At 48.8% G+C, this 26,912-nt stretch overlaps 1 protein-coding gene across 2 annotated transcripts in view; it reads left to right on the top strand.

Moving 5' to 3' along the window:
- The window catches only part of PRMT7 (protein arginine methyltransferase 7), a 38,440-nt gene extending 11,534 nt beyond the window's left edge, over window positions 1-26,906 (top strand). Inside the window, exons 5-19 of one of the 2 annotated variants that reach the window (XM_012730617.1) lie at window positions 2,571-2,679; window positions 8,164-8,276; window positions 12,081-12,322; window positions 12,543-12,723; window positions 16,389-16,516; window positions 16,905-17,040; window positions 17,985-18,068; window positions 18,411-18,458; window positions 19,389-19,478; window positions 19,584-19,724; window positions 20,387-20,548; window positions 21,608-21,682; window positions 23,938-24,098; window positions 25,489-25,585; window positions 25,818-26,906. In XM_012730617.1, the coding sequence (XP_012586071.1) occupies window positions 2,571-2,679; window positions 8,164-8,276; window positions 12,081-12,322; window positions 12,543-12,723; window positions 16,389-16,516; window positions 16,905-17,040; window positions 17,985-18,068; window positions 18,411-18,458; window positions 19,389-19,478; window positions 19,584-19,724; window positions 20,387-20,548; window positions 21,608-21,682; window positions 23,938-24,098; window positions 25,489-25,585; window positions 25,818-26,003 (1,953 nt within the window). In that variant the 3' untranslated portion in view covers window positions 26,004-26,906. The remainder of the gene's footprint in view (window positions 1-2,570; window positions 2,680-8,163; window positions 8,277-12,080; window positions 12,323-12,542; window positions 12,724-16,388; window positions 16,517-16,904; window positions 17,041-17,984; window positions 18,069-18,410; window positions 18,459-19,388; window positions 19,479-19,583; window positions 19,725-20,386; window positions 20,549-21,607; window positions 21,683-23,937; window positions 24,099-25,488; window positions 25,586-25,817) is intronic. The other variant, XM_004690214.2, reaches the window with a different exon arrangement.
- The last annotated feature ends 6 nt before the right edge of the window (window positions 26,907-26,912 follow it).

The raw sequence follows: 26,912 nt of genomic DNA, 5'->3' as shown, positions 1-26,912 counted from the left end.
TTTTCTCCACATCCGCTGAGGAGCTTTTTTAAAAATATTTATTTATTTATGCATACAGAACTGGGGTATAGGCCAGAGGTACAGTGGCGGTGAGAGGATTCACTGGAGATAAAATGGGGAGCAGAACAGACAGATCGACATGGTAAACTGCTGAGGGAAGCAGCAGGCAGGTCAGGAGAGGTCTGCCATGCCATGAGGTCACCTCCGGGACTGGGGATTGAACTTGTACTGCAGTGGCTGCGGCTAGCTTGCAGTGCTGCTTCCTAACCCATTGCACCACCAGGGAGGGCCTGCTGAGGAGCTTTTAAAAATACTAATGCCAGGCCTCTCTGGTGATGCAGGGGTTATATCTCAGCATTGTAAAGCTATCAGCAGCTACTACTGCATGAGTTCAGTACCTGGCCAGGGAGCTGACCCATATGGCCTGGCAGACCTCTTCTGTCTCACCCACTGCTCTCCTCAGCAGTGGATTTCAGTGGATCCGCCTGTTCTGCTCCCCACTCTGTCTCTGGTGAATCCTTTCACCCTCCTACACCTTTTGCCTATACTCCATTCTTGTATGCATAAATAAATAAATAAATCTTTAAAAAAACATTAATTCCTAGTTGACCAGATTTCTCCCCTCAACCCCGCCACCAGGATTTTGATTGAATTATTCTATAGTGTGGCTTGGGTATCGGGATTTTCTATGTGGGGGCGTCCCCCTGCACATCACAGTAGCAAAGCCCTCTACTTCACGTGGCCCTGCAGAGCCAGTTATCAGATTATGTTTACCAGTAATCTAGCAGTCTGTTATTTCTTTAAATAAAGCATTAAACATGTTTTTTTCGGATTGTAAATAATACATGTCATTATAGGAACTTGGTAAATGTAGAATAAAAATAGTATGTTTACTCGAAGTTAACCATTGTTAAAATTTTGCTGTGTGCTCTCCCACAAAGGGTATATTCAGAAATGTTTCTGGAAGAACTTTGGTTAAGGAGAGTGAGGTGCAAATAACAAAGTTTCCAAACCATGGTGGCTTAAACAAGGTAGAAATTTTTTGCTCTTTTACATAAAGATTGGGAACATTCCAGGGCATCCTTCCCAGATTCTTTTCACATACCCACCCACCACCCCTGCAGTGTGGCCTATGGTCTGGAAAAGTGGGCATCTTAGGCTGAAGGAATACTCTAGTGTTTGGGGAACATTGTCATCCAGTGTTTTGGCAAAGAGTATCATAGAGATGCCCAGGTTGTGAAACTCCTGAGTCCTGTGGTAAGGAATTGTAACTCTCCTATCTTGAAAGTTACAGGTATTCTTAGCCTGGTGGGAATATTGGGTGATACGTCCAGGTGAAAAGTCCTGACGGTTGCTGTAACTCTCAGAGCCTGAAGAGTCAGGGGAGGAGATGAATGACCTGGCAAGAGGCAGGAGCACTGCTTGGGATAAACATGGAGTATTTGGGGGCAGAGGCAAAGGTCTGGAAAGAATTGAGGGAGGAGGCCCTTAAGGTACATCTTAGAACATCAAGCCAGGTCCTAGAAGTCACTTGAAACTGATTGTGAACATGTTTTTTTCCCTTGCAAGCACAAACATATTCTTTATATGATAGGCCATTTCCTCCTTGATTATAGAAACAGAAATGCTAGAAAATAAGGAATGTGTTCATGATAGGAAGTGTGAAAAACTAACGGACTCAGAAAAAAACTGAAAATTGTGTCAGTGTGACTGGTCACTTTGTCATCTTGTTGACTTTCTGCGAGTGTGTGGCTACATGTGTGTTTGTATGTTTCATGAACTAATGTGCTTAGAGCTGTGGGGTCAGTTGGAGAGTGGGAGTTGGAGGGACTGATGTTTAGGGATATTGAGTCTTCTGGACAGGGGAGACTTGTACTGCCCAGAAAGTCAGGTTTGCTTCAGCAGGTGGGCAGAGAAGGCTTGGGCTTACCCAAAGCAAAGTGGGGAGATTAGTGTGGCTGCAGTGTTTGTTAGTGCCGGGGTAGGTGTGGGCCGGGTCTGGGGAGTAAGACAGTGGCAGGTGTTCTGTATTATGGAGGAACAACTTGCCAATAGTGGGGATTTGGGACCATTGTGAGCAGGACGGGGACCTGCTCACACTCAGTGTGACAAATGACAGTCTTCCTCTCTCATGCACAGAGAGCATGGCATAAGGCTCATGGTTTTGCGGGGCCAGTTCTTTGCGGGCTCCCTCTAGTGTGGCACAGATAACCTGCCATTCTCATCCTCATCCCCTCTGATGCTGGCATGGAATGGGAATTCCTAGTTGCAGGTTAAACTCAGCAGAATCTTAGTCCTTTGTGTTCATTCGCATGACACATGTTTGGAGAATAAAGTGTGTCAGTTACTCAGATGAAGTCTTGTTTATTTTAAATTAGCCCAAAGAAGCATTTTTCCTACATCTTGAATTGTAACAAAGGAGCATTTTGTATATTTAGAAGGGAATCCAGAAGTGAAAGCCTCTTTTACTTCAAATCTTAGGAAGGGGGTCAAGGAACATCTTGCTAATCTTGGATATTAAGACGTTTAATTTATTGCTTATTTTTTCCTGGTTTGGCTCTAATTTCTAGGTTTTCAAGCCTATGGCTGATGCTGCTGTGAAGATTGTGGAGGAAAATGGCTTCAGTGATAAGATTAAGGTTATCAACAAGCATTCCACTGAAGTGACTGTTGGACCAGGTAAGATGAACACATCCTTACTCTTAGGGGGGAGATCGCTTACTCCAGTGAACTGGGATAAACATGCTAGGCTAATTGCGTGGAAATAGTGGCTCTCCATGTGGTGGTATGTAGGTAAACAGTTTGCATCTCTACTAGTTAACACAAAGCAGCAATGGGCAAAGCAGAGCTAATCTAGTATATTTGGGGTGACACAAATGAAATCTCCTTTTGTTTTAAGCAATTACAAGTTTTCTGTGGTTCAACTCTAGTTTCAAGTTTCATCAAACAAGAATAAAACTAAGTAGATAGCAGAAAGATACTTGACATCATGTTTCAGCATCTCACATGAGAGATTTGACTGCATAGCACAGGCTCCAGGTGGCCAGGATATAATTAGGAGGTTGAATGCTACTTCTGAAATTTCACATGCTTTTAATGCTTGAATAGCATTGTGGGAAGATAGCAAAGGAAGCTTCTTGAAGAGGTAATGATATCAATATAGTTTTTTTTTTTTAAGATTTGTTTTATTTATTTATGCATATAAGGGCTGGGCTGGGACCCTCCCTGATGGCACATGGGTTAAAGCACAGCACTATGAAACTATCCACAGTCGTTGCAGCAAGAGTTTGATCCTCAGCCAGGGAGGTGACCCACATGGTGCAGCAGACCTCTCCTGTACTGCCCGCTGTACCCCTCAGTAGTGTGTTTCAGTAGATCTGCCTATTCTGCTCCCCATTCTGTTTCTGGTGAATCCTCTCATCCCCCGCACCTCTGACATATATCCCCTTTCTTGTGTGCATAAATAAATCTTAAAAAAAAAGAAAAGACTGGGGTGCACGCCAGAGGTGTGGAAGAAGGGAGGGGCCGAGAGGATTCACCAGAGACAGAATGGGGAACAGGCAGTTTGACTGAAATATACTGCTACGGTGAGTAATGGATGATAAAGGAGAGGTCTGCCATGCCATGTGGGTCACTTCCTTGGCCAGGGATCGAACTCGTGCTATAGTTACTGGTTCCAATAGCTTCATAGTGCTGTGCTTTATCCTGTTGTGCCACTAGGGTGGGCCCCTGATTACTGTGTTTCTAAATGTCCCAATTTAGTTCATTTTTTAGAACTTCCACTTTTCTCATTTATGTTCATGTGTTTCTTTGACTACTTAACATATTTGTATTAGCAGTTCCAGCAGTCAACACTCTTTCTGCTTCCACCATTTCTATTTTTCCTATTTGTTCCATTGACTGATTTTTATCTTGGTATTGTGTCATACTTTCTTTGCATGTCCAGTAATTTTTTTTTAAGGTTTATTTATTTATGCATACAGAACTGGGGTACAGGCCAGAGGTTCATGAGTGGTGAAAGGATTCACCAGAGACAGAGTGGGGAGCAGAACAGGCAGATCAATGAAGTACACTGTTGAAGGGAGCAGCAGGCAGGTCAGGAGAGGTCTGCCTCGCCATGTGGGTCAGCTCCCTGGCCGCAGATTGAACTCGTGCTGAAGTGGCTTTAGCTTCTCAGGGCTGTGCTTTAACCAGCTGTGCCACCAAGGGAGGGCCTGTTTTTTTTTTTTTTTAAGATTTATTTTATTTATTTATATATACAAGAACTGGGGTATAGGCCAGAGGTATGGGGCAGGGGGAGTGAGAGGATTCACCAGAGACAGAGTGGGGAGCAGAACAGGCAGATGCACTGAAATGCACTGCTGAGGGGAGCAGCGGGTGGAACAGGAGAGGTCTGCTGCACCATGTGGGTCAGCTCCCTGGCCAGGCATCGAACTCATTCCACAGTGGCTGGTTATAGCGTCATAGTAATGAGACTTAACCCCTGCATCACTAGGGAGGCCCTCCATGTCTAGTAATCTTTATCTGAAATGTTGTGGATAATGGAATTTTTTTTTATTGGTGCATGTTAGATTTTGTTGTCTGTGTAAGAACTTGTTTGGCACACAGTTAAGTTACTTGCAGATGAATTTGATCCTTTCAAAGTCTTGCTTTTGAGCTTTGTTAAACACAGTTAGAGTAGCTTTTAGTCATGGTTTTTCAACAGTGGCACTATTGACATTTTACATCTGATAATACCTTGTACCTTGTTGTTGGGAGTTGTTCTGTATATTATAGATTGAGTAGAACCCTCCCACTTCTAACCAGTAGAAGCCTGTAGTACCTCCAAACCCCCCCAAAAAGAAAGCCATTTGTGTCAACCAAAAATATCACCATGGGGATAAGGAGATGGGGGTTCAGGAACATCACGCTCTGTTGAGAACCCCTGCTCTAAGGCTATTTTATCCTTACTAAAGCAGGCCTTTTCCGGGCCTTCTGCTGAGTGCCTGGGTACTATGTGAGCAGCACTAGAATACTTACCAGTCTTCCATGAGCCCTAGAAATTGTTCAGTTTATAGTTACATGACCTTCTAGTTTTACCTGTGTGAAAGTATATCCAGCCATTTTTAAGGGAACACTGTTCAGATTTCTGAAGTCCCTTTTCTGTGTAACTTACACAGAGAAGGCCCCAGCCCTCTCACCTTCCCTAAACTCTAGCTGCTGAGTACTGAACTCAGCTCTGCTTTGTGGGACTCCTCACTTCTCCCGCACTCTGGACAGCACCTGCTGGCTGAAGGCCAGAGCAGCAGCAGGGGTCACTTTTGTGTTTCTCTTCTTGGGGTACAAACAGACCTTTTGTTCAAAATCTGAAAAATAGTATTTCATATATTTTGTCGTTTTCTAGCTGATTACAGTGGTGAATAAATCTGATCCCCACTACTCTATTTTGGCCACAAATGGAGATCAGCTGTTTTTGAAAGGTTGATCAGTCTTGACAGCACGGAGACTGCCCGCAGAGCAGCCGCTGCCATGTCTCTCTCCCTGGGACTGCCTCCTCAGGCCACGCGCTGTGCCCTGCATTAGGCAGGCCCCTTATGCGCTCAGTACTTAGCCATTTACGCCCCTACCACTATAATAATTAAGCATTTATGTAACTCTGTATTTAATGTCTGTATCCTCACACAGCTGAGGCATCCTGAGGTCATGGCCTTTGTGTCGTGGTAAGTTTTCTGTTCCATTGCACAGCACCTGACACAGCCAAGAACTCGGTAATATTTATTTAGTGGGTAGATTGTCACCTTTACTTGATTCTTAGCCCTTTGTAAATAGGGCTTTGTGTCCATTCCTCTGATTAGTTGAGCCTCTTCCTCACTGTTGAGGCAGATGGTCTTCCCTCTGCTTTTCATCGCAAGTGCTGCAGTTTTAATACGTCTGCCAGTCAGTTCTTCTGGAAAACTCTCTTTCCAGGCCTCAGCAACATCTTCCAGCTGTGATTCTCCTTTGCAGCTTTCTTCTCTGAAATGTGTTTGCCAAGGTGCTGTTCTCTGCCCGTTTTGAAAATGCCATCAGTTTGTTGCCTGTTCCCAGAGGTGGGCTACAGGAGGGTTGTGGGGCTCCCGGCGCAGGGAGCAGTTTTTGTTTACCCATGCAATCATTTGGTAAAAACTTAGGAGTATGTGGGGTAACTGCCTCTCTTCAGGCTCCTGCAGTACTCTGCACCCTTATACATTAGCATTCATAGGCTCCCCTGAAGTGTTTGTTGAAATTCACTGGATCATAAAGCTTAATTCATTTGAGGCAAAATTGGACAATAAATCATTCTAAGTTACATAATTGGCTTAAAAATTATTCAGGGGGTAGAATTGGTGAGGCTTGGTGATTGATTGGATGTAGAGTGACAGAGAAGGAGCCATCAAGAATTCAGCTAATGTATGCTGAGCATTACTGGGTGCTGGCCATTGTGCTGGGTGTTGGGGTACATGGTGAACAACCGGCAGGGTCCCTGCTCTCCTGGAGGTAGGAAATGATGTCAAGGTTTTTGGGCTGAGTGGCTGATGGTGCCATTCAGTTAGGCAAAAACATATAGGGTGTGTTTGGTTCAGTTTGGGACAATATCTTTTTTATTTAAAGATTTATTTTTTATTTATTTATGCATACAGGAGCTGGGGTATAGGCCAGAGGTGCAGTGAGTGAGAGGATTCACTAGAGACAGAGTGGGGAGCAGAACAGGTGGATTGACTGAAATACACTGCTGAGGGGAGCAGCAAGTGAGGCAGGAGAGGTCTGTTGGGCCATGTGGGTCAGCTCCCTGGCTGGGCTCTGAACTCATGCTGTTGAGGCTGGAGATTGCTTGATAACATTGACACTTTAACCCTTGCACCACCAGGGAGGCCCTCAGTTTGGGACAATGTTTTCAACAGATTTGGCATGACATCAGAGAAGAGGGCAGTGCCACTTGGGAGGAAGGTCTCTGTGCCAGGAGAGAGAAGTTTCTTCTCAGCCTCCTTTCACTTCATACTATCATTGAGCACAAATGTACCTCATAGGAGCTGTGTACAGTTCCAGCCTTTCCTCTCCTAACTACCACATGAGATAGATCTCGTCACCTACCCCCATTTACAGGCAAGGTGACTGGTGTGTCTGCTTTCTAAGCAGGATCCAGATCCAGCTCTCTGACTGTAGGCTCAAACTCCCTCTACTTCAGCCTTCTTTGAACCACTTCATTACTTCCCTTGCAAGAGACTCATGTTCTGTGTAGGGTAGATGAGTGGGCTTTGTCAGATTGTAATTTATGAGCCATTAGGAGTGCTTTATAGTTTGTGCTTCATGATGAATAGCCCCTTCCAAAGTAATTTTGTCTCTTAGCTCATTAAAGGTTATAATTATAAGAGTCACCATTATATTACAGAGTTTTAGAAAATAGAGTTAACAAAAGATCCTCCATAATCCTACTACCCTAAAACAATTGTTACTTAGGGGATTGTTTGGTAGCAAGAAACTACCTTAATTTAATGCTAAGAAGATTTAATGCAAAGAATTGAGATTCTGAATCGTGGATCTCAGTGGTATTATTGGGTGTCAGTGGAATCAGCTGAACTCATGGTAACTAGAAGATCTTCAGTCTCTCTCTCTCTTGCTCGCTTGCTTTTGTTTTTTTTTTCTCTCTGCAACCTACAAATAACCTGAGGTATCAGCATTTGATTTTGCTTTCAGATATTTTTTGCTAATTTAATAGTTAACAGTTTGTTAATTTGTCCCTCTCCAGTTGTTAATAAGAACTGGAATGAAGAACTTTCCATGTGTTTGATATCTTTATCATTTTGAATTATTTATTTGTATTTTTGCCTGGTTTCTTTTTGGGTACTTACAATTTTCTTTTCTTGTAGTACTACACATACAGAAAGCTGAAAGGGAAGTATAGCCAACTCAGTCCCTTGATAAACCAGGTTTGACCAGCTGTTAGCATCTGTAGCCACCAGTTGTTTGATGCACATACCTAAATGGATCTTTGGCTGAACCATTGCAGTCATTGCAGATGTGTGACACTTCCAAACACTGCAGCATAGTGTGTGCTTTCAACTTATAGCCTGTTAGAGTCCCCTCCCCCTCGCCCACTCCCCAGATACTTGCTATAAATATCTTTTCTAATCTGTTTGCTTCTGCCTGTTTCCTTGTGCTTCTCAGATGGTGACATGCCTTGCCGGGCCAACATCCTCATCACGGAGTTGTTTGACACAGAGCTGATTGGGGAGGGGGCCCTGCCCTCCTATGAGCATGCTCACAGGCACCTCGTGCAGGTAGGGCCCAGCTGGCTGCACAGCTCTGGCTGCTACACCTTGCTGAATGCCCAGTACTTCTCCATACACCCTGTGACACCCCTCGACTCCTGCAAGACTGGTTCTCCTCAGTTATGATATTTGCCAAGTCTTGGTAGAGTTGAAAGGCAAGAAACGATCTTCAAATTCAGTTCACTCAAACAAATATTCTTTCTGGGTAAAATTTTCTGGCATCCAGAAAAAAGTATAAAACATCCTTCTGCCCTCTAACCCATAATGGTCAGTGGTGGTCACTCCTGAATGGACTGAATGAAGAGGCTGACAGTAGCACCACTGCCATTTGGCCTGGGACTGACAGAAGAGGTCACAGGTCAGGAAGGAGATGAGAGCACATGTAGAAAGGGTAGAAGTTGGAAACACCCTGAGGAGAGGGAGAGGTGCCCCAGAGAGAGGACCTGTTGGTATGTCAGTGAGAACACCAGCCTGAGGTGGGGGGGGGGGGGTCTTGTGAGCTAATGGCAGAGGCTGGGGTAGAAGGTGGAAGGCCTTACGTAAGGCCCTGCATGCCAGGCCATTCTAGCTAAGGGGGATTGGAGAGTGACAATTTGGCAGGCTTTTTGAAAGTGGAGAGACATACTGAAGCCTTGGCCTTTTTTATCTTGGAAGCTGGAGGTGGAGACCCAGAAGCCAAGGTGAACTGGGAAGGTGTGAATGCTGCTTCTGCTGGCACCAGCCTGGTGGACACCATCCAGATGAGCCCACCACTGGCCCAGCCTAGGACCTTCTCTGGGGATTTTCATGCCCCCAGAGTGAAGAAGGGGAGTTCCTTCTAGGGTATTTGGAGCCAGAGTCCACCTTACATGGGCAGCATGCAGTGGAGATAGTCCTGCAGGCCCCCTTGCTGGGAGGTGCCCCACTGTCTCCAGGGTATAACATCTTTTTCTAGTAATCAGAAGTAAGAATTCCTGTTTCACTCTGTTGAAACCACCAACTAGTCAAATCCCTGTGATAGGTAATGTTTAGAGTCATGTTATTTGTGTCCCAATTTGTCTTTCTGTAATTCTCATTATAAAAAAGCTGTGCGGGCAGCTATTTCCGCTCCTTGCTGGCCTGTAGCAGGCTGGTGTCCGTTGCCCACTCTAATCACTGCGCCCATCTGCCTACCCTGCATCTTAAAGAAATTGTGGCTATGCACAAAGGCTTCCATTGCCCTGTACCTCTTCCTGGTACACACCTGGGTGCGGGTGCGTCTGACAATAGTCCATATGGCATTGAACTACCCAGGCAGTGATCTCTGAAGATACAATTTTTGAGCATTTTTATTGTGCCAGGCCCCTTTTGGGGAATTAAGATTTTGGGTTTTGAAGGTGAGTTCCCAGGAAGACAGGGTAGGTAGGCAGATCGTTACAGTACAGTTTGAGGTACTCTGTGAGGATGGTAAGTGGGGTGAGATACTGCCTGTTCTGGTAGGGGCAGAGAGGAGTCATGGAAGATGAAGCTTGAGCTGAGTCAGTCTTGAAGAGTGATCTGGTGTTGGCCCTGGCAGTTGGGGGTGCCCCTCTCCCCTCATGGGAGAGGGGACTGTGTGCACACAGACATGAAGTAGAGTTGGTGTGGTGATGCCCAGATCTTGAAGGTTGATCGTATTTTGCATAGTGTGGGAGGAGCAGGAGGTGGTGTTAATGATAAGCCTGGATTATTGGGTAGGGTCTTGACCAAGCTGGGCTGTGTGTTTCAGAAGGCAAGTGGGTTTCAGCAGAGGATTGGTGTGTCCTGTTTATGCAGGAGGGCATGTGCAGAGCGATTGGGGAGCAAGAGCAGACGCAGCGAGACGCTTAAAGGTTGTATCGAGTCATCTAGGTGCTGGCAGAGGTGAGCTGTCACCAAGGCTGTAGGGTGGGTCTGGAGAGGGGGACCCGGCGAGGAGGAAGTCATCAGGAGTTGATGATCACTTAGATTGAGGATGGTGCCAGGTTTGCAGCGTGGGCAGCTGCACGGGCTATAGATCGCTGGTGATGGGAGTGGAAGAGGAGGACTAAACCTGAGGAGGTGGGGAGGGGCTGACATGATTTACTGGTTTAGGGGTTCACCTGTCTGAGTGTGTGGGAAGTAGAGAGAACCAAGGGGCCTTTGGATGATGGTATTTGCTAAGTGAAGATGGAGAGGTTGAAGTCTCTCAGGAGATTATGTGGAGGGAGAAAATAGACTACCCCTCTTTGAGGGGTGGACAGAGAAAGCACTGCCTGTGAAGGAGACAGCGGGGAGAACAGTGCTTCTCAGCCAGAGCTGTGTCTGGAGACATTGTTTGCATCACAGCTGAGAAGGGGTATGCTGCTGTCATCTTGTAGGTGGCAGCCAGGGAGCTACTAAGCATCCTGTGATGCACAGAACAACCCCTCTCCACCCTACACCACTCCCCACCCCCACGCAAAGGCTCATATGGCCGAAGAGGTCACTGGCACTGAAGTAAAAAAAAAACCCTGTGCTTGTCATTTCCATGCAGTAGCAGCTGTCACCTGCTTCATAGCTGGGCCCCTAAGACCTGGAATATAGAGGGGGTTAGATGAATGAATGAGGTAGGAAGAAAGTTGACAAGAGGTTGCAGCCAAAGCCAAGCTAGAAGCTCCTTTTTTCTTTAAGATTTATTTATTTACGCATAGAAGAACTGGTACAGACCAGAGGTGCGGGGGTGGGTGGAAGATTCACCAGAGACTAAGAAGGGAGCAGAACAGGCAGATTTACTGAAATACACTGCTGAGGGGAGCAGTGGGCGGCTCAGGAGAGGTCTGCTGGGCCCTGTGGGTCACCTCTCTGGCCGGGGATCTAACTTGGGCCAGGGTGGCTGTGGATAGCCTCACAGTGCTGAACTTGAACCTGCTGTGCCACCAGGGAGGCTCCAGGAGAAGATTCTAATTGGCAGTGGCAGGTGAAGCCAGAAGGTCAGGTCAGTTGATATTGGACTCTTGTCCTTTGGGCTGTGTGATAAGAAGGTTGTGGTATGTTGGTCTGGGCAAGACACCAAAAGAGTTGCACTGAAGGGGGCTCTGAGGCTGCCAGAATGATGGTTACGTCAGCAGTAGGACTTGGGCTCTTTCTTCAGTGTCAGTGTGGGAGTTGATCAGCATGATGACAATTAAGGCTTATTTTTGAAGTATTTAAGTGTCAGGTAGCTGGGAGCTTACCTGACATAAATCATTTCAAGCAGAAGTATGTATTCTTTTTGAAATCTAGTTCCTTTTTTGCTTTTACAAGGGTATCAGGTTGAAAACTGTTTGCTGTCCAAAAACTGATAAAATGTTAGCTGTTACTAAACCAGCCTTTTACTATGGAATGTGCTGCTTTTCCCTTTCTCTTTTTTACTGAGGTAACATGAAGCTTCAGGTGTACAGTACATTTTCTTACCTTAGTATCTGTACTTATATCGCCATGCGCAAGCCCAGCTGCCTAGTGGGGTCCCCCACTTCAGCTGTCCAGTCTCCATCCACCACCAAACCATCTGCTCCTTCTACCTTCTCCCTTCTCCCACCTTCCCTTCTGGTAACCTCCTTTCTGTTGTTGTGTGGATTTGTTTTTGATTTGTTTGCTTAATTGCTTTTTTTTTCTTTTAATATTCCCCAAATGAGTGGAATCACACAGTAGTTGTTTTTCTCCTGACTTACTTCAACTTAATCTAACCCCTCAAGGTCCATACCTGTTGTCACAAATAGGAAGATTTCTTTTTTCTTCTTCTTTTTTTAATGGCTGAGTGGTGTTCTGTTAAGGAATATATCTTTGGTAAGTGGAAATTATGGTGGGCCAACATACTTTTTTTTTATATAAACCTAGGAAAATTGTGAGGCGGTACCTCACAGAGCAACCATCTATGCACAGCTGGTGGAGTCGAGAAAGATGTGGTCATGGAACAAGCTGTTTCCCATCCATGTTCAGACCAGCTGTGGAGAACAGGTCATCGTACCCCCCCTGGAACTGGAGAGGTGCCCCGGTGCACCCTCTGTCTATGACATTCAGCTGAACCAGGTGTCGCCCACTGACTTCACTGTCCTCAGCGACGTGCTGCCTATGTTCAGGTACCTAGGAGCTACGCCAGGTGATGGCACTTTGAGATAGTTGGTGGAATTCGGGTCTTTGGAAATTCTGTTTTGAGGGGGAAGGAGACCTAGACAATATCACCTGCCTCTGAAGGCAGGAGTCCCTTGTAGACAAGTCTCATAAGCTTTCACCATAAAAGCTTAAAAGTGGAGTGTGGGCGCTTAACAAATGTTGAAGTTCCTGAATATTCTTCCACAGCGTGGACTTCAGCAAGCAAGTCAGTAGCTTAGCAGCTTGCCACAGCAGGAAGTTTGAACCTCTGGCATCTGGTCGAGCTCAGGTGGTTCTTTCCTGGTGGGACATTGAAATGGACCCAGAGGGGAAGATCAAGTGCACGATGGCCCCCTTCTGGGCACACTCTGACCCAGGGGAGCTCCAGGTAAGAAGCAGTTGCTGAGCACATTTTCGTGTAAATGAGGAAACTGGTCCATGTTCGGGAAAGTAGCACATTGAACGTGAGAGTCAAAGAATTTGGAGGCAGAAGGGGCTGTCAGAATCATTGTCAATGAGGACGTCAAAAGGGGCCACACAAAAGCAGGGCTCGCTGTGGTCAGATAGACTCCGCAGTCTGAGGTCATGGTCAGCACCAGGGGACGCGGCCATAGGGGAGCTTTGGTATGCCAGCTCCTTCGTCTGGCACAGGTCATTGCCCCAGCCCTGCGGAGTCCAGGGCCCTCAGATCAGCTTGGGGTAGAGTCCATGACCTGTCCACAGCCTCTTCTGTCCTCTCAAAGTCTGCCTTCTTTAGCCCAATAGAAAATAGACAGAGGACATGAACTACAGCAGAGAAAGAAATGGAAAAACTCCTTAACATGTGAAAAGTTGTTTAGCCTTACTCATAAGAGAAATGCAAATTGAAATGGCAGGGAGATACCAGTTTGCTCCCATCTGTGAGTAGAGTTGGAGAGTTGGTAGCACAGTCGGAGGCGTGGCGAGAGCAGGCCAGGGAGCCCTTGGAGTCCGGCGTGCCGCCCTGGGGAGTGATGCTGCTTACAGACATTTCAGCCCTGGTAGCTCTACACGTGGGCAGAGTGCCGTGTGTGCTGGGTACTCAGGGCAGCCTAGATTTTAAAGAAAAGAATGGCTATTCCAGGGGCCCCAGCAGGGCTCTGGCTAGCTGTCCATTACCCTACATCCTTTCAGAGCATGAGTGACTATCTGTTCTTGTGGGGAAGCAGTCTGTAGAAGGTGAAGTGAAACAGAAATAGAGGTGCAGAACAGTACGTGGTGTGCCAGCGTTAGCATTATTACAAATGAGAATAGACGTGTTTATGAGTGTATGTGTGGTGCGTGTGAGGATGTCTTTGGGAGAACTCACAGAAAATGAGGTTAGAGGTGGAAAGGAAGCTTATTTTTTACACTGTGACCCTTTTATATCTCTTGGATTTTCTTTCATGTGTTTTATCCACCTCTCTGTGCACATGCAAAGAGGAAAAAGTGGGAAGACTACTTCAGGGCTGAGCAGTCAAGCCTGCCCTCTCCCTGGAGTCTTGGGCACCAGCCTCTGTTGTTCTCTGCCTGCTCTCTGGTCTTGTTTGATTGCTCACCTGCTGGATATAAATATGTGGGGGTGACTTTGGAAAGGCTCCCTGATTTGCTGTTCAGAACAAAGGGTCAGGACTGCTGTGGAATGGCGGTCAGGCGCCATCTCTGCTACCCCCAGGCACTTGGCTGAGTCACACTGCCTGTGCAAACAAGCTGGGTGCTATCCGCCCTGTCCTCTGCCAGCTGGGGCAGGGGGAGGGGTCGGGCCGAAATCTCCCACAGAATTGAAACTGGTCCTGGGCTGCTTTCTTCCTCTCCAGGAGTGTGTTGGCTGTAAAATTAGCATAAGACTATAATAAAAATGTTAATACTTTTCATTTGCATATCTTCAGAGTTCTTCTATGTATATTTCCCCCTTGAGTCCTCATATAAGACTTGCTGGGTAACCAATGCAGCCCTAAGGCTCTGCTCAGTGATTGTCAGGGTGCACCGCAGGCAGCAGCGGTGGGTGGGTGGGTGCTGGTCACCAGGTCTCCTAACTGGGCCTTGTGTCCATCCTTCCCTGGTGGTGACTGCTAGGAATTTGAAGGAATCTCCCTCATGACTTCACTAAACTGCTTTTCTTACAACATCTGTTGAGTCTTCTCACTTTGAACAGCAGGTTTTGTCAAGTTGGCTTAAAATTGCTTGGGCAGATTTGACCCACAAGCCCAGCAGGGACACACAGGGTCACGGAGAATGTGTTCCTCAGGAGAGAGACGGGTGTCCTCTTTCTTGCCTCCAAGCTGAGCTGCGCTCTTGGGGTCTCCCAGGGCCAGGTTCCCCTCAGTTTCTGGGGATGGCAGAGTTAGTTCACCAGACTTGGGGCTGACATTTGCTATTTTAGGAGTTCATTCTTTTTTTTTTCTTTTTTTTTTTTTAAAGATTTATTTATTTGTGCATACAGAACTGGGCAGAGGCTCAGGGGTGGTGAGAGGCTTCACCAGAGACAGAGTGGGGAGCAGAGCAGGCAGATCGACGAAGCACACTGCTCAGGGGAGCAGCGGGCGGGTCAGGAGAGGTCTGCCACACCATGTGGTCACCTCCGGGGCAGGCGGGAATCGAACTCATGCGGAAGCGGCCCCAGATTCTCAGTGCTGTGCTTTAACCCGCTGCGCCATCAGGGAGGGCCGAGTTCATTCTTTTTTTAAAAGAGGCTTAACATTATACGAGTAATAAACTTGGTATAAAATAAAACAAAATAAATAAAGAATTTTGTGGTTCTCCCACCCAAAATAACTCTCCTTTGGGTTTTTTATACATGCATGTGTTTTTTTCAGTACTTTTTTTTAATGTTTCTTCGTCTGCACCATAATCTTCATTTTAAATGTTTGAGTATATTTTGTATAAGGATTTGTGTACCCATTTCTTTAAGGCTGGACATTTGGGTGTATTCCAATTTTGCTGGTGTAAATAGTTCTGTGCCATGAAGAGTAATGTGAACATAGCCTTTCTCCTTTCTGTTTTATTCTCGCCCCTTAGGATAGGCTCTTGTATGTGGATTTGCATTAGCAAAAAGGGTCAGTGTAGCTTGTAAGGTTGGTTTGGGTTATTGTAAACTGCTTTACAATTTATTTTTATTTATTTTAAAGACTTATATGTAGACAAACTGGGATGTAGGCCAGAGGTGTGGGAGGTGAGAGGATTCACCAGAGACAGAGTGGGAGCAGAATAGGTAGGTCTGCTGGAGTATATTGCTGAGGAGAGACTGGAGAGGTCTGCTGCTCCATGTGGGTCAGCTCCATGGCAGACAGAGTGGGGAGCAGAACAGGCAGATCAACAAAGTACACTGCTGAGGGGAGCCCAGCTACTTCACAGTTTATTCTGGTTCTTTCAAAATGATTGCCTTTCAGAAGGAATAAACAGAAGAAAGCCTCGCTGATATTTTCCTAAATTTTTATTTTGAAAAAGTTTAAATCTACAGATTGAAAACCTGGGATATTCTTTATTTAAAATTGCCAATCAGGGCCCTCCCTGGTGGCACAGCAGGTTAAAGCACAGCAATAAGAAGCTAAAGCCACGTCAGCATAAGATCGATCCCTGCCCACCCTGGAGGTGATCCTACATGGCGCGGCAGACCTCTGCTGACCCGCCCGCTGCTCCCCTCAGCAGTGTACTTCATCGATCTGCCTGTTCTGCTCCCCACTCTGTCTTGGGTGAATCCTCTCACCGCCCCCGCACCTTTGGCCTGTACCCCAGTTCTGTATGCATAAATAGATAAATCTTTAAAAAAATTTGCCAATCATTGGCATTGACCACATTTACTTCCTCCCTCCCTCCTTTCTATCCCCTCCTTTCATCTTGGTGGCAGCCCACTCTTGTCCCCTCCTCTGAGTCCCTCTTGAAGACTCCTGCCTCGGCCATGCTGTGTCTTCCTAAAGCCAGTGTTAAAACAAGCACTGGCGCCTCTAGCCTCTCAGACTTGAGAATGTTTTTCCTTATCTCTTCTGTTACAGTGGTATTTGTAATCCATTCATAGTCTCCCTACAAACCAATTTTTGGCTTTGCTCTTAATTCCAGTGGCGGGATCACTGGATGCAGTGTGTGTACTTCCTGCCGGAAGAGGAGGCAGTCGTCCAGGGCTCAGCCCTCTGCCTGCTGGCCCACCATGATGACTACTGCATATGGTACAGCCTTCAGAGCACCAGGTGTGTCCCGAGCCTTTGTGGGCCTGTGACACCATGCTACTTCTGGAACTCCCCCTTTAATAGATCCTGTAGAGGCATGCGAGGTCATATTTGTATCTGAACAGGTAAAATGAGAGCAAAGGTTTAAGCCTGGATGTTACTGCCCGTATATTCAGAAGAGGCTACTGTGTTTAGGGCTTCTGTTTGGAGCAGATATATGTGTCAGTCTAGCAGTGGCAGCCCTAATGTATCCCAGAGCCAGGGCTTAGGCTGTGCCCTGTACACGACTGAGGGTGTACTTCTGGGGACCTGTCTCAGTTTCACTGGGGCAGGTGCCTCTTTCATATCCTTGTGTTCACTGGTAGTTAGCAGATCACACTAATTGACCCATCTCCATTTTCTGTTCCAGCCCCCAAAAGAATGGGAAAGTTCCCTCCGTGCGCCCTGTGTGCGACTGCCAGGCTCACCTGCTCTGGAATCGGCCCCGGTTTGGAGAGATCAACGATCAGGACAGAACTGATCAGTATGTCCAGGCCCTGAGAACTGTGAGTTTCCAGCCCCTCCGGTAGTTGTGGAGGAGAAGGAGTTTGTCCCTGCACCGCAGCTCATTGCTCTCTCAGGATGGCTGGTGTGCTGTGAGCGCCTGCGGTTGGCCCCTGGGTGGGCACGCAGGCAGAGAGCCGGGAGATTGTTTCTGGGCTTGGTCTCTGTGCTCCTGGGAGAGCCTTTGGCTGCGAAGCTCCCGCTAGCCTCTGCCTTTGTCCCGCTAGGTGCTTTATCCTTGTGATCACCAGCAACTCCTGTGGATGATTCTAGTGGGTTCCGCCACCTGTTGTTTATCTGCTGCTGCCTTTCTAAAATCTTCTAAAGTGTAAATCTGATTAAATAAGCCTTCTGCCTAGAAATCTCTGCCTCCTGCTGCCTAGAGTAGGGGTCTCTTGGCCTGGGGTCTTAGAGTGGGGGGAGCCCTTGGAGTCTTGTGCAGAAATACATGTGCATACGTGCCTGTGCTTGCAGGTGCATGGAGGCAGGGCGGGGCAGGGGGAGATCTGAGTTTGCCTTAGCAGGATCTGTGAGCCCGGCCTCTGGTGAGTCGCTTGGCAGGCCCACAGCTCTCCCTGCTGTGACAAGTCGGGGGGGAATCCTGGCCTTGTGAACTGGGAGGTCACCGTCGGCAAGTGGGGCAGGCCTTTAGCTGGTCAGCTTTGGCAAGTGGGGCAGGGTCTTTCCTGACAGTGGGCACTGTGTAGGGAGGCAAGTGAGGTGGGTCTGTTGGAGTGTGGGCTTGGGAGACAAGCGTGACTCGTGTGGGGGCACTAAAGAGCTAGCAAACAGGCAGTGGTAGGGAGTAGTGAGGAGATCAGATCGAATGGTCATAGAGTCCAAGTTGGTGGGGTCAGGGGAAAAGGAGCGATTCTCTCAGGTGGCCAACAAAGATTTCTTGACAGACTGCAGGGAGGCCTAATCTGAGTTTGCTCTTTTTCTGCAGGTGCTGAAGCCAGACAGCGCCTGCCTGTGTGTCAGTGATGGCAGTCTGCTCCCCATGCTGGCCCATCACCTTGGGGCTGGACAGGTACTGGACGCGAGCCTCCGCCAGTTCTGGAGTTGGGGTGGTGTCTTCGGGGTCGCGGTTCTGGGAGTAAAGCTGCATCGCTGCAGTGCCTTTGTGGTGTGCGCTTGGTCCAGGGGCTTTGGGACTTACTGACTCCTGTGTGGCTGGACTCAGATTGTAGCTGTTGCGTTGCTGCCAGCTGTGCCTGCCACTGACAAGCACCAGTGTAGAACATGGCTACTGTCCCAGTGGGTGGTGAGCACCAGCCCAGGAGGAAAGGTGGTGCCCTCTGCCGTAAAATGACCTTCCCCCATTTTAATCTTTAATTTCTTTCTCTAGCTAATATTGTGTTACTCTCTTTAGGTGTTTACAGTAGAGAGTTCTGCAGCTTCTCATAGACTGATGAAAAAGGTAAGTGATATTGTCTCTGGAATAATGAGGGGACCTCTGGGCCTCTCTTCCAGCACCTGATCTGCTCTGAAGCAGCGTTGGCAGGGCAGCTGCTGCCAGTGAGAGCTCATGTTCCTCCCGTGCTGAGAACTGGCCTGGAGATTCAGGATTGTTGCTGAGAAGAAGCCAGTGTGTTCACTCTACCTTTTTTCACTGTGGTAGCAGAAGTTTAGGCATAGAGAAGTTTGACATAGAGCTGAAAAGTAGATTTCTGCAGTGATAGATTGGTTTGTTTCTGGACACCAATGCTCAGGGAGTCCCTGCTCATAGGCCAACCAGCCTGGTTGGCTCCATGGTGATGGTTTCTCTTTAACCCACTGCCACCAGAAGTACAAGTCTACTGCTAGGTCCTGCTGATGTGCCTGCAAGAGAAATTTCTGTTGCCGCTACATCATTTTGCTAGTGATATCTTCCTTGATCTATAGGATGTACCTAGAAGGGAGAATTTCCACCAAGCAGTTAAAAGTGGTGCTGCACAACTTGGATGGAACTGGAAAAGATCATGCTTAGTGAGATAAGCCAGAAAGAGAAAGAAAAATACCGGATGGTTTCACTCATAGCAGGAGTATAATGGACCAGGCGAGAAAATAACAAAAATAATGAACAACCATATACCATAGACATTTTGTGGGGGCGGAATGGGGAATGGGATCAAAAACGCGGTGGGGGGTGGGGGGGAGAAATGCACGGGATTATGGTGATGGCACATGGGTGACTTGGTGATGGGAAACCCGCGGGGATTACAATTGAGATGGGAAAAAAAAATGTACAAAATGATGTAAAAATAAACTTTTGTAATTTAAAAAAAAAAAAAAGTGCTGCAGAGCTATTTGGCAAGAAAGCTGAAAGCAGATAAAGCAACTCTGAGATGTTGTTTTGTTTCCTCTTAAGATCTTCAAAGCTAACCACTTGGAAGATAAAATTAATGTAATAGAGAAGCGTCCTGAATTACTGACATCTGCAGACTTGGAGGGCAAAAAGGTAAAGTATCAAGAGGCTCTGCGTTGGCACCCGTCAGTTTAGCCCTGAAACAGTCATTGGTGGCCCCTCACCTAATTCACCAACCTTGACCTTGCCTCCATGAAGGGTGCCCTGAGGCGCTGGCAGAGATCACAGGGAGCAGCCGAACGCCGCTTAATTCTGACTGATCTCTGCTCCTTCAAGTCTGGGCAGGTGGCTCTGTCGGTCTCAGAGCTGCTGGCCATGTCCTCTTCCCTCCCCGGACAGGTCTGTCCCAGCCGCACCTTCCTCCTCCTGCAGATGTTCCTCAGCCCCCAGGCTGTGCCTCAGAACTATCCCTCTCACCCAAGTGCCTCCTAGTGGCCACTGTGTTACTAAACACCGTCTCCCAAGGTCTCCCCTGGGCTCTACCCAGCAAGGGGACCTCCTTCTCAGCATGCTTCTTTCAGGTTTTAGGAGGCTGCTGTTTCCAGGTCTCCCTCTTACTGTTCTGGCTGCTGGCCCTAGGTCCTTTGTGAGTCCTTTTCCTCCCCTGAGCTAAGGCTGTTGCTTGGTGCTCTCTCTCTCAGAGGCCAGTGAGGGGGGCAGACAAACACCAATAAGACAGAGTTGTGGTAATTAAGTATGGTTTATAGGATGCTGTCCTGGAAGCTCTTCCTTGTGTTCTTATCTCTGGGGCTCCTTCACATGGCCTTCCTTGCTTCTGTCAAAGCTTGCCTGAATGTGCAACCATATATCCCAGCCTGCTCCCCATTCCACTCTGCCCTCCTCAGGGCAGGACTCCTGTCTGTGCCGCATGTTTGTTGTTGACTGAGTGAATGACCTGTTAACTTCCTTGTTTCCATGAAACTTGCAACTTGTCCTTCAGTCTTAAGCAGTTCAGTCAGATCCTTCTGACACTTGATCTTGTGTCTTGCTCTGATCACCAGGTCTCTCTCCTCCTGGGTGAGCCATTCTTCACCACCAGCCTGCTGCCGTGGCACAACCTGTACTTCTGGTACGTGAGGACTGCGGTGGACCCGCACCTGGAGCCTGGCGCCGTGGTGATGCCCCAGGCTGCCTCGCTGCATGCGGTGGTGGTAGAGTTCAGGGTATGTTCTTGCAGACACCTTGCACATAGGTGGTGTAGCACGGGCCTTCGTGTCGGGCCTTTGCTCTTCTGTGTCAGCACGCTGTGGAGCTGAATAGGAGAGTCGTGCCTTTTAAAAAGGCAGACATTTGAAATGAAATGGAAATGGCTGTGTGTTGTCATTTTACAATTATGGCTTATCAGAATAATTAAAATATATAACTTGAGAGTTTCAGAAGGCATGCTGCACAGCTTGCTTTGCTCTCATTAATGCTGAGGCGCCAGTTGTTAAAAGCATTTTCAGATGGGAGAGTCAGCTTCTTTGTGCAAGAGAAAAATTGAAAAGCTTCATTTTAATTTTCTCATCAAAGTAGAACCACAGTCACAAAGTCATTTTGGGAAATGATTTTTTTTTTTTTATTAAAAGGATTGTGAAATGCTTTTAACCTGAAATGTAGAGTGAACCTCATTTGATATTTCTTTTATGACAATGGCTTTATCTGTTGGTAGCTTAGTTGTGCCATCATTTATTTTCCGGGTATTTCTTTTTTGTCAGGTATTTACCTGATCACATTTCCACATGAATTTGTTTTTCAGAGCCAAAGAAGATTTGGGAGAGCAGGTTCTTATTCCCAGCCACTTACCTAGGGCACAGGTCCCATGCTCCATGTATTGGTACTGGTTCCATGAACTGAGAACTGGTTCACAGATTTCTCCTGAAAAAACAAAAAACAAAGCAGTGATCAGGATGGTGTGAATGGGGACTACAGAAAGTCTAGCCTAGATGCTCTTCTTTGACCACCTCCTTGTGGGAGAGAACTTGGGGTCTGTGAGGCGTTGCAGATTCAGAGAAGTTCCTGCAACCTGAGGTGGGGCAGGGTGGGTGTCCTTGCCAGCAAGATGTGCCTCTGGTTGGGTCTGAGGCTCCTCCCACCTCACTTGCTCTTGTCACCACCTTTCTCTGTGGCCCCTGTCCATGTGCTTCCCACAGGGCATGGTGTGTGGCCATGCTCCACCATAGGTGTGGACATCCGTGTACTCGGGGGTGCACGTGTTGACAGGGGCTGTGTGTTCGCCATAGGACCTGTGGCGGATCCGGAGCCCCTGCGGTGACTGTGAAGGCTTCGATGTGCACATCATGGATGACATGATTAAGGTAGGTGGGGCTTCAGCCCCCACCCTGTGTCCGACCTACCCACTTCATCTGCCACAGCTCTCTGACTGGGACTGCTGGCTTCCATGAAAGGACCCGGTAGGCAGTGCCAGCAGCATGCAGAGAACGCCTCTATTTGGCACAGGGAGGGCAGGTGCTGCCATTCTGATTGGCCCACCATGGATATGAACCTGAGCCCCATTGTGTCATAGAGTCTGGTATCAAGCCACTCTTACCCTATGTGTAAGCCCTGAATCAGGAACTGGCATCCTTGGGTTGGGGAAGGAAAAGTTTCTGCCAAGTATATGGGAACAGCAAGATTGCCTCAGGTTTTGGGCTGGGGATGTTCCCAGCCAGCCTCACTGACCCTTCCCTCTTGCTCTTGTTACCACATTTTTCCGTGACCTCTCATCTGTGTGCCACCAGAACTAGTCCTGCCCGTAGCAGTAGTTTGTTCTTTGATGGGATGGTCTTTCCAGATGGCACTTTCATGGTAACCTACTGAGCCAGCCATTTCACTTGGGGGCCTCCATTGCGGGGGAGGGTGGTAGGTATAGACAGTGATGTGGAAGGAGGGTCCTTTCTGGTTAGTGGTGCAGCAGGTACTAGCATGGCCTGATGCCAAGTGGCAGGGGATGGGATCAGCACTAGGGCAGCAGCTGCCAGAGCCCGGGCAGCCCTCATCAGTCAAGTGTCAGGGTACTCGACCCTGTGAAGTACAGCACATGAGAAGGGCAGGACAAGGAACATGATCTGTTTTAAGAAAATTCACACAGAAATGGGGGTGGAATAGTAGACCAAAAAATACTAGCTCTGTGATTAAGAAGCAGTTTTTCCTCTTCTGCTACCTTTCTGTCCACACATTCCCATTGTGAATGTCGATTGCTTGTATAAACATTTTTTTAAGTAAATAAAACTAATGGATATTTTCATGCTTCCTGCTCCTCCGTGGCAGACCGCTAACCATTCCATGCTTTTGGAAATAATCCTTTGTGTGCGGTCATGGCACACTTCAGCCTCTCTGGCCACTCCTCAGGCCCCTTCCTGGACTCTCCCACCATCCTCATCCCCTAGGTGTCACATGTTCTGGGTCTCCCTTAGACCATTGTCCTGGCCTGCCCTGCCTGCCTGGCTGCCCCCGCCTCGTCTCTCCTGTTGCCCGAGGTCTGCATCCCCCCGAGCGCAGCCCAGATAGTTTTTCACTGCAGTGTCCTTAGGCACACTGACTGGGATGCTTCCAAACCCCACCTGCTCTTCCCTCCACCCTGCCTGGCCCCTTCCAGTTTCCCTTCCTAGCCTGCCACCGTTTCACCCCTGGTCACCCAGTCAGGCTGCAGGGGCCCACACCGCAAGTCCTCACCCTCACTTGCAGTTGGTCGTTGGTTCCACAACCACCTGTGCTCAGTGAGCAGCCACTGGTCCAGTTTTCTTCCCCTGCTGCTACTATTCTGTTTTGGGCTGCTTTTAACTCACCAGTGACCAAGCTGCCTCTTCGTCTCCCACTTAGCGCATTCTGCCTTTCTCCACTCAGAGCCCAAGTATGTCTGTTGTCCCTAAGTTTGGCCCTGTCTGTCCCAGCAGGAAAACCCTTGACTCCCTTCCTCACTGTCTCCCCTGCTGTCGCCCTGACAGTGACCCCTGCCTTCACTCCTGTGGTCACCCTGCATTCACTGCCCATCTCTCAGCTCACCCTGGTCTGCTCTGTGTGCTTCACCCTGGCTTGATTTTGTTTGGTCACCTTGTTGCCAATTCCTGTGTGACTTTCACTCATCTAGGTGCTTTCCCATGCAGCCTCATTTGTCTGGAAGGCAGTGTGCCCCCAGGCCCGGGGTTGCTGGTCTCGCCTAAACTGGGAGCCTGTGAAGAGTGAATCAGCAGCTGTAGGCTCACTGGGGTACTGGATGGCAAGTGTCTAAGCAACAGGTGTTTTCCTTGCTTAGATACTTGTCTTCAAAGTAGCACGAGATGGGCAGTGTTACCCATTTTAAAAAGAAGTAATTGAAGCTTAGAGGGATGAGGTAACTTGCTAAAGATAAGGCTTGTGAATGGTAAAGGGAAGAAGGAACCAGCTGGTCTGATCAGCCTCTAGTCTTTCTGTGAGGAGTTTTTGCCGGATGACTTGGCTGTTCCCCCAGGGACCTGGACCATGGAGGTGAGGGGAAACATAGGCCTAAACCCTGGATATGAGGGTGTGAGCTGCTTGACCCTTGGGCCGTTAGCTCTGGCTCTGCAGACCCTGCCTCCCCTTCCCTCCTCAGCAAGCTTTGGACTTCAGGGAGAGCAAGGAGGCCGAGCCCCACCCACTGTGGGAGTACCCCTGCCGCAGCCTCTCGGACCCCCAGCAGATCCTCACCTTTGATTTTCGGCAGCCAGTTCCTCTGCAGCCTGTTCGTGCTGAGGGCTCCATCGAGCTGAGGAGGTAAGTTTGGCTTTGATCCTAGAGAGTCCACTTACAGGGGCCTACAAGGGACAGGCCTGCTGTGTGTTTAATACTTCCTGGCCAGGGGTTAGGCACTGTGGACACTTTCATGCAGGGCGACTGTTCTGGCCTCAGCCTGGTCTGAGTATATAGCAGGGCCCTGCACCTTTGGGTGTGTGCAGGTGGGGAGGGAGAGCTGGAGTGGACTTTGCTCAACCCCCCACAACAGAGGCTTCCTTTGAGCTAAGCAGTGCGTTGGCTCACAGCTGCAGAGAAACGTGAATTTGGTTGTCATGGTTACCCATTGGACCATTTTTCTGTACTCTCCTGGGGATTAAAGCAGGTTAGAAATTGGCGAGGCTGCTTGTTGTGAGCTTCATTCAGCCCCTTCCAGCTCCAACTCCAGTCCCCTTCCCAGAGGAAGAAACCACTTCTAACAGATGGAGACCTGGAGGCCGAACCCCTTAGGGGTCCTTTGACAAGGGGGTGGCAGGACAGTCCTTGTCTGGGCTTTCTTCCAGGGTGTCAGGGAGGGCTCTTTCAGCCTGTGGTTCCAGGATGCACTTTGTGGCCTGAGGCTGTGCTTGGCCATACTGCAGGCTTGAGTGGGAGCACTAGGTGTGGCTCCTCTTGCTTAGTCAGCTTTTACCCTGTGGCCTTTAGTCTAGTGGAAGGTTGCTAGTTTCTTTTCTTTTTTAGATTTGTATTTTATTCATGTATGCATTCAAGAGCAGGTGTATGTGTTTTGGGGGAATGAGGGTGAGGGGATTCACCAGGGACAGAATGGGGAGCAGAACTGGCGGATCTACTGAAATACACTGCTGAGGGGAGCAGCAGGCGGGTCAGGAGAGGTCTGCTGTGCCATGTGGGTCAGCGCCCTGGCCGGGGATGGAACTCATGCTGTTGTGGCTACCGAGAGGTTCCTAGTGCTGAGACTTAACCCCTTGTGCCAACAGGGAGGCTTGGTTACTAGTTTCTTTTTCTTTTTTTTTTTAAGATTTATTCATTTGTGCATACAGAACTGGGGTACAGGCCAGAGGCTCAGGGACGGTGAGAGACTTCACCAGAGACAGAGTGGGGAGCAGAACAGGCAGATCGAAGTACACTGCTGAGGGGAGCAGTGGGCGGGTCAAGAGAGGTCTGCCACGCCATGTGGTCACCTCCGGGACAGGCGGGAATCAAACTCATGCGGAAGCGGCTTTAGATTCTCAGTGCTGTGCTTTAACCTGCTGCGTCACCAGGGAGAGCTGGTTACTAGTTTCTTAATGGAGAGGATGGAAGTTGGGACAACTAGAGGTTTCTGGGAAGCAAAGAGGAGTCATGGCCATGCCCACCCCTCTCAAGTGTGACTGTTTCAGTTTGCTCAGTGTCCCTTCCTCTCATCCCCCAGGCCTGGGAAGAGCCATGGGACTGTCCTGTGGATGGAATACCACCTGACCCCAGACAGCACGGTCAGCACCGGCCTCCTGGAACCGGCAGAGGACAAGGTAGTACTTTATGTGCTTCCCTAAGGGGCCCACCTGAGAGCAGGTGCTGCTGGGGGAGAACAAGACACCCATATGCACTCTGGGTATTCCCCGCACTTTTAGCCAGATGAGAAACCCTCAATGGACTCTTGGCCCTGAGCAGCAGTTTCCATTATAAGCTGACTGGGCTGGAGACCTGCCAGGAGGAGGCTTGGGGCATAAGAATATTCACAGACTTCTTGTTCCTCTGCAGGGGGACTGTTGCTGGAACCCCCACTGCAAGCAGGCCGTGTATTTCTTCAGCACCACGTGGGACCCTAGAGTGCCACTGGGTGACCCTCACTGGGTGACTGTCAACTACACTGTGGAGTTTCACCCCCACACTGGAGACGTCACCATGGATTTCTCTCTCTCAGATGCCCTGGACAGTGGGCACTGACTCTCACTTGTTGAGAAATGAAGTGGCCCAAGGACTCTGGGCTTGGGATGGTGTGGCTTTCTGCCAAGGAACGTGAAGGCTCTTACTCCAGGGCCTGTTCGGCCTCTTTCTGCATCTTTGCGCCACCAGCTCCTTGCTCCAGATGTGCCAGGCAGCATGGGCCGCTAGCCAAATTTGGGACTGAGGAGGATCCAGGAGCCCACCCTGCTGTGGTTCTGTGTTGCTCAGAAAGTGCCAAGGCACATTTCTCCTGCTCTCCCGCAGAGTGGCGCCCAGTCGGCTGGCTGGAGGGCATTTCGAGGCAGCATGTGGCTCACAGCGGGGAGTCGCCCTGGCCTGCTCTGCTCTGCAAACCTCTAGGTCCTCCCTGCCTGACTTCGGTGAGAAAGGGCTTCTGGGGCGGAGATGCTGACTTGTACCTGAGCTCTAGGCCTTGCAGACCCTGGCAGCAGCAGGCTGAAGACTGGGCATTTCACCCGCTGGGTGAGTCACCAAGCTACATCACAGGTGTCTGGACCTGAGACCCAGACAGCGGGTTGCTGAGGATAGGGAGAGGGGCGCAGAGACTGTCCAGAGCAGGCCCAGAGCTGCGTAGCTGGCCCTCCAGGAAATCAGCCGTTAGTGGTGGAGGCAAGAGTACAGCCTTCGCCACATGCTGCCTTCCAGCAGAAGGCCTTCTGCCCCTGGGAAGTCTCTGGGCCAAAGGGCACTGTGGGGCGGGATCACCGCCTCGCCTTGCTGCGCCCCACACTCAGCGTGTCCTCATGCTGCTCACTCCGGTTCTCAGAGGGGTCAGGACACACTGAGTAAGAGGACCCAACGGCGGAGCTTCCTGGTTGCTCAGGACAGACAGGCTGTGCCATCCTGGGGGAGGCTAGGAAGGCGGTCCCTGAGGGCTGTCCCCCCCCC

The sequence above is a fragment of the Condylura cristata genome, unplaced genomic scaffold (genome assembly GCF_000260355.1).
Source record: "Condylura cristata isolate star-nosed mole 26May11 unplaced genomic scaffold, ConCri1.0 scaffold00028, whole genome shotgun sequence".
Lineage (NCBI taxonomy): Eukaryota > Metazoa > Chordata > Mammalia > Eulipotyphla > Talpidae > Condylura > Condylura cristata.
This window is presented reverse-complemented; position numbering and strand designations above follow the sequence as displayed.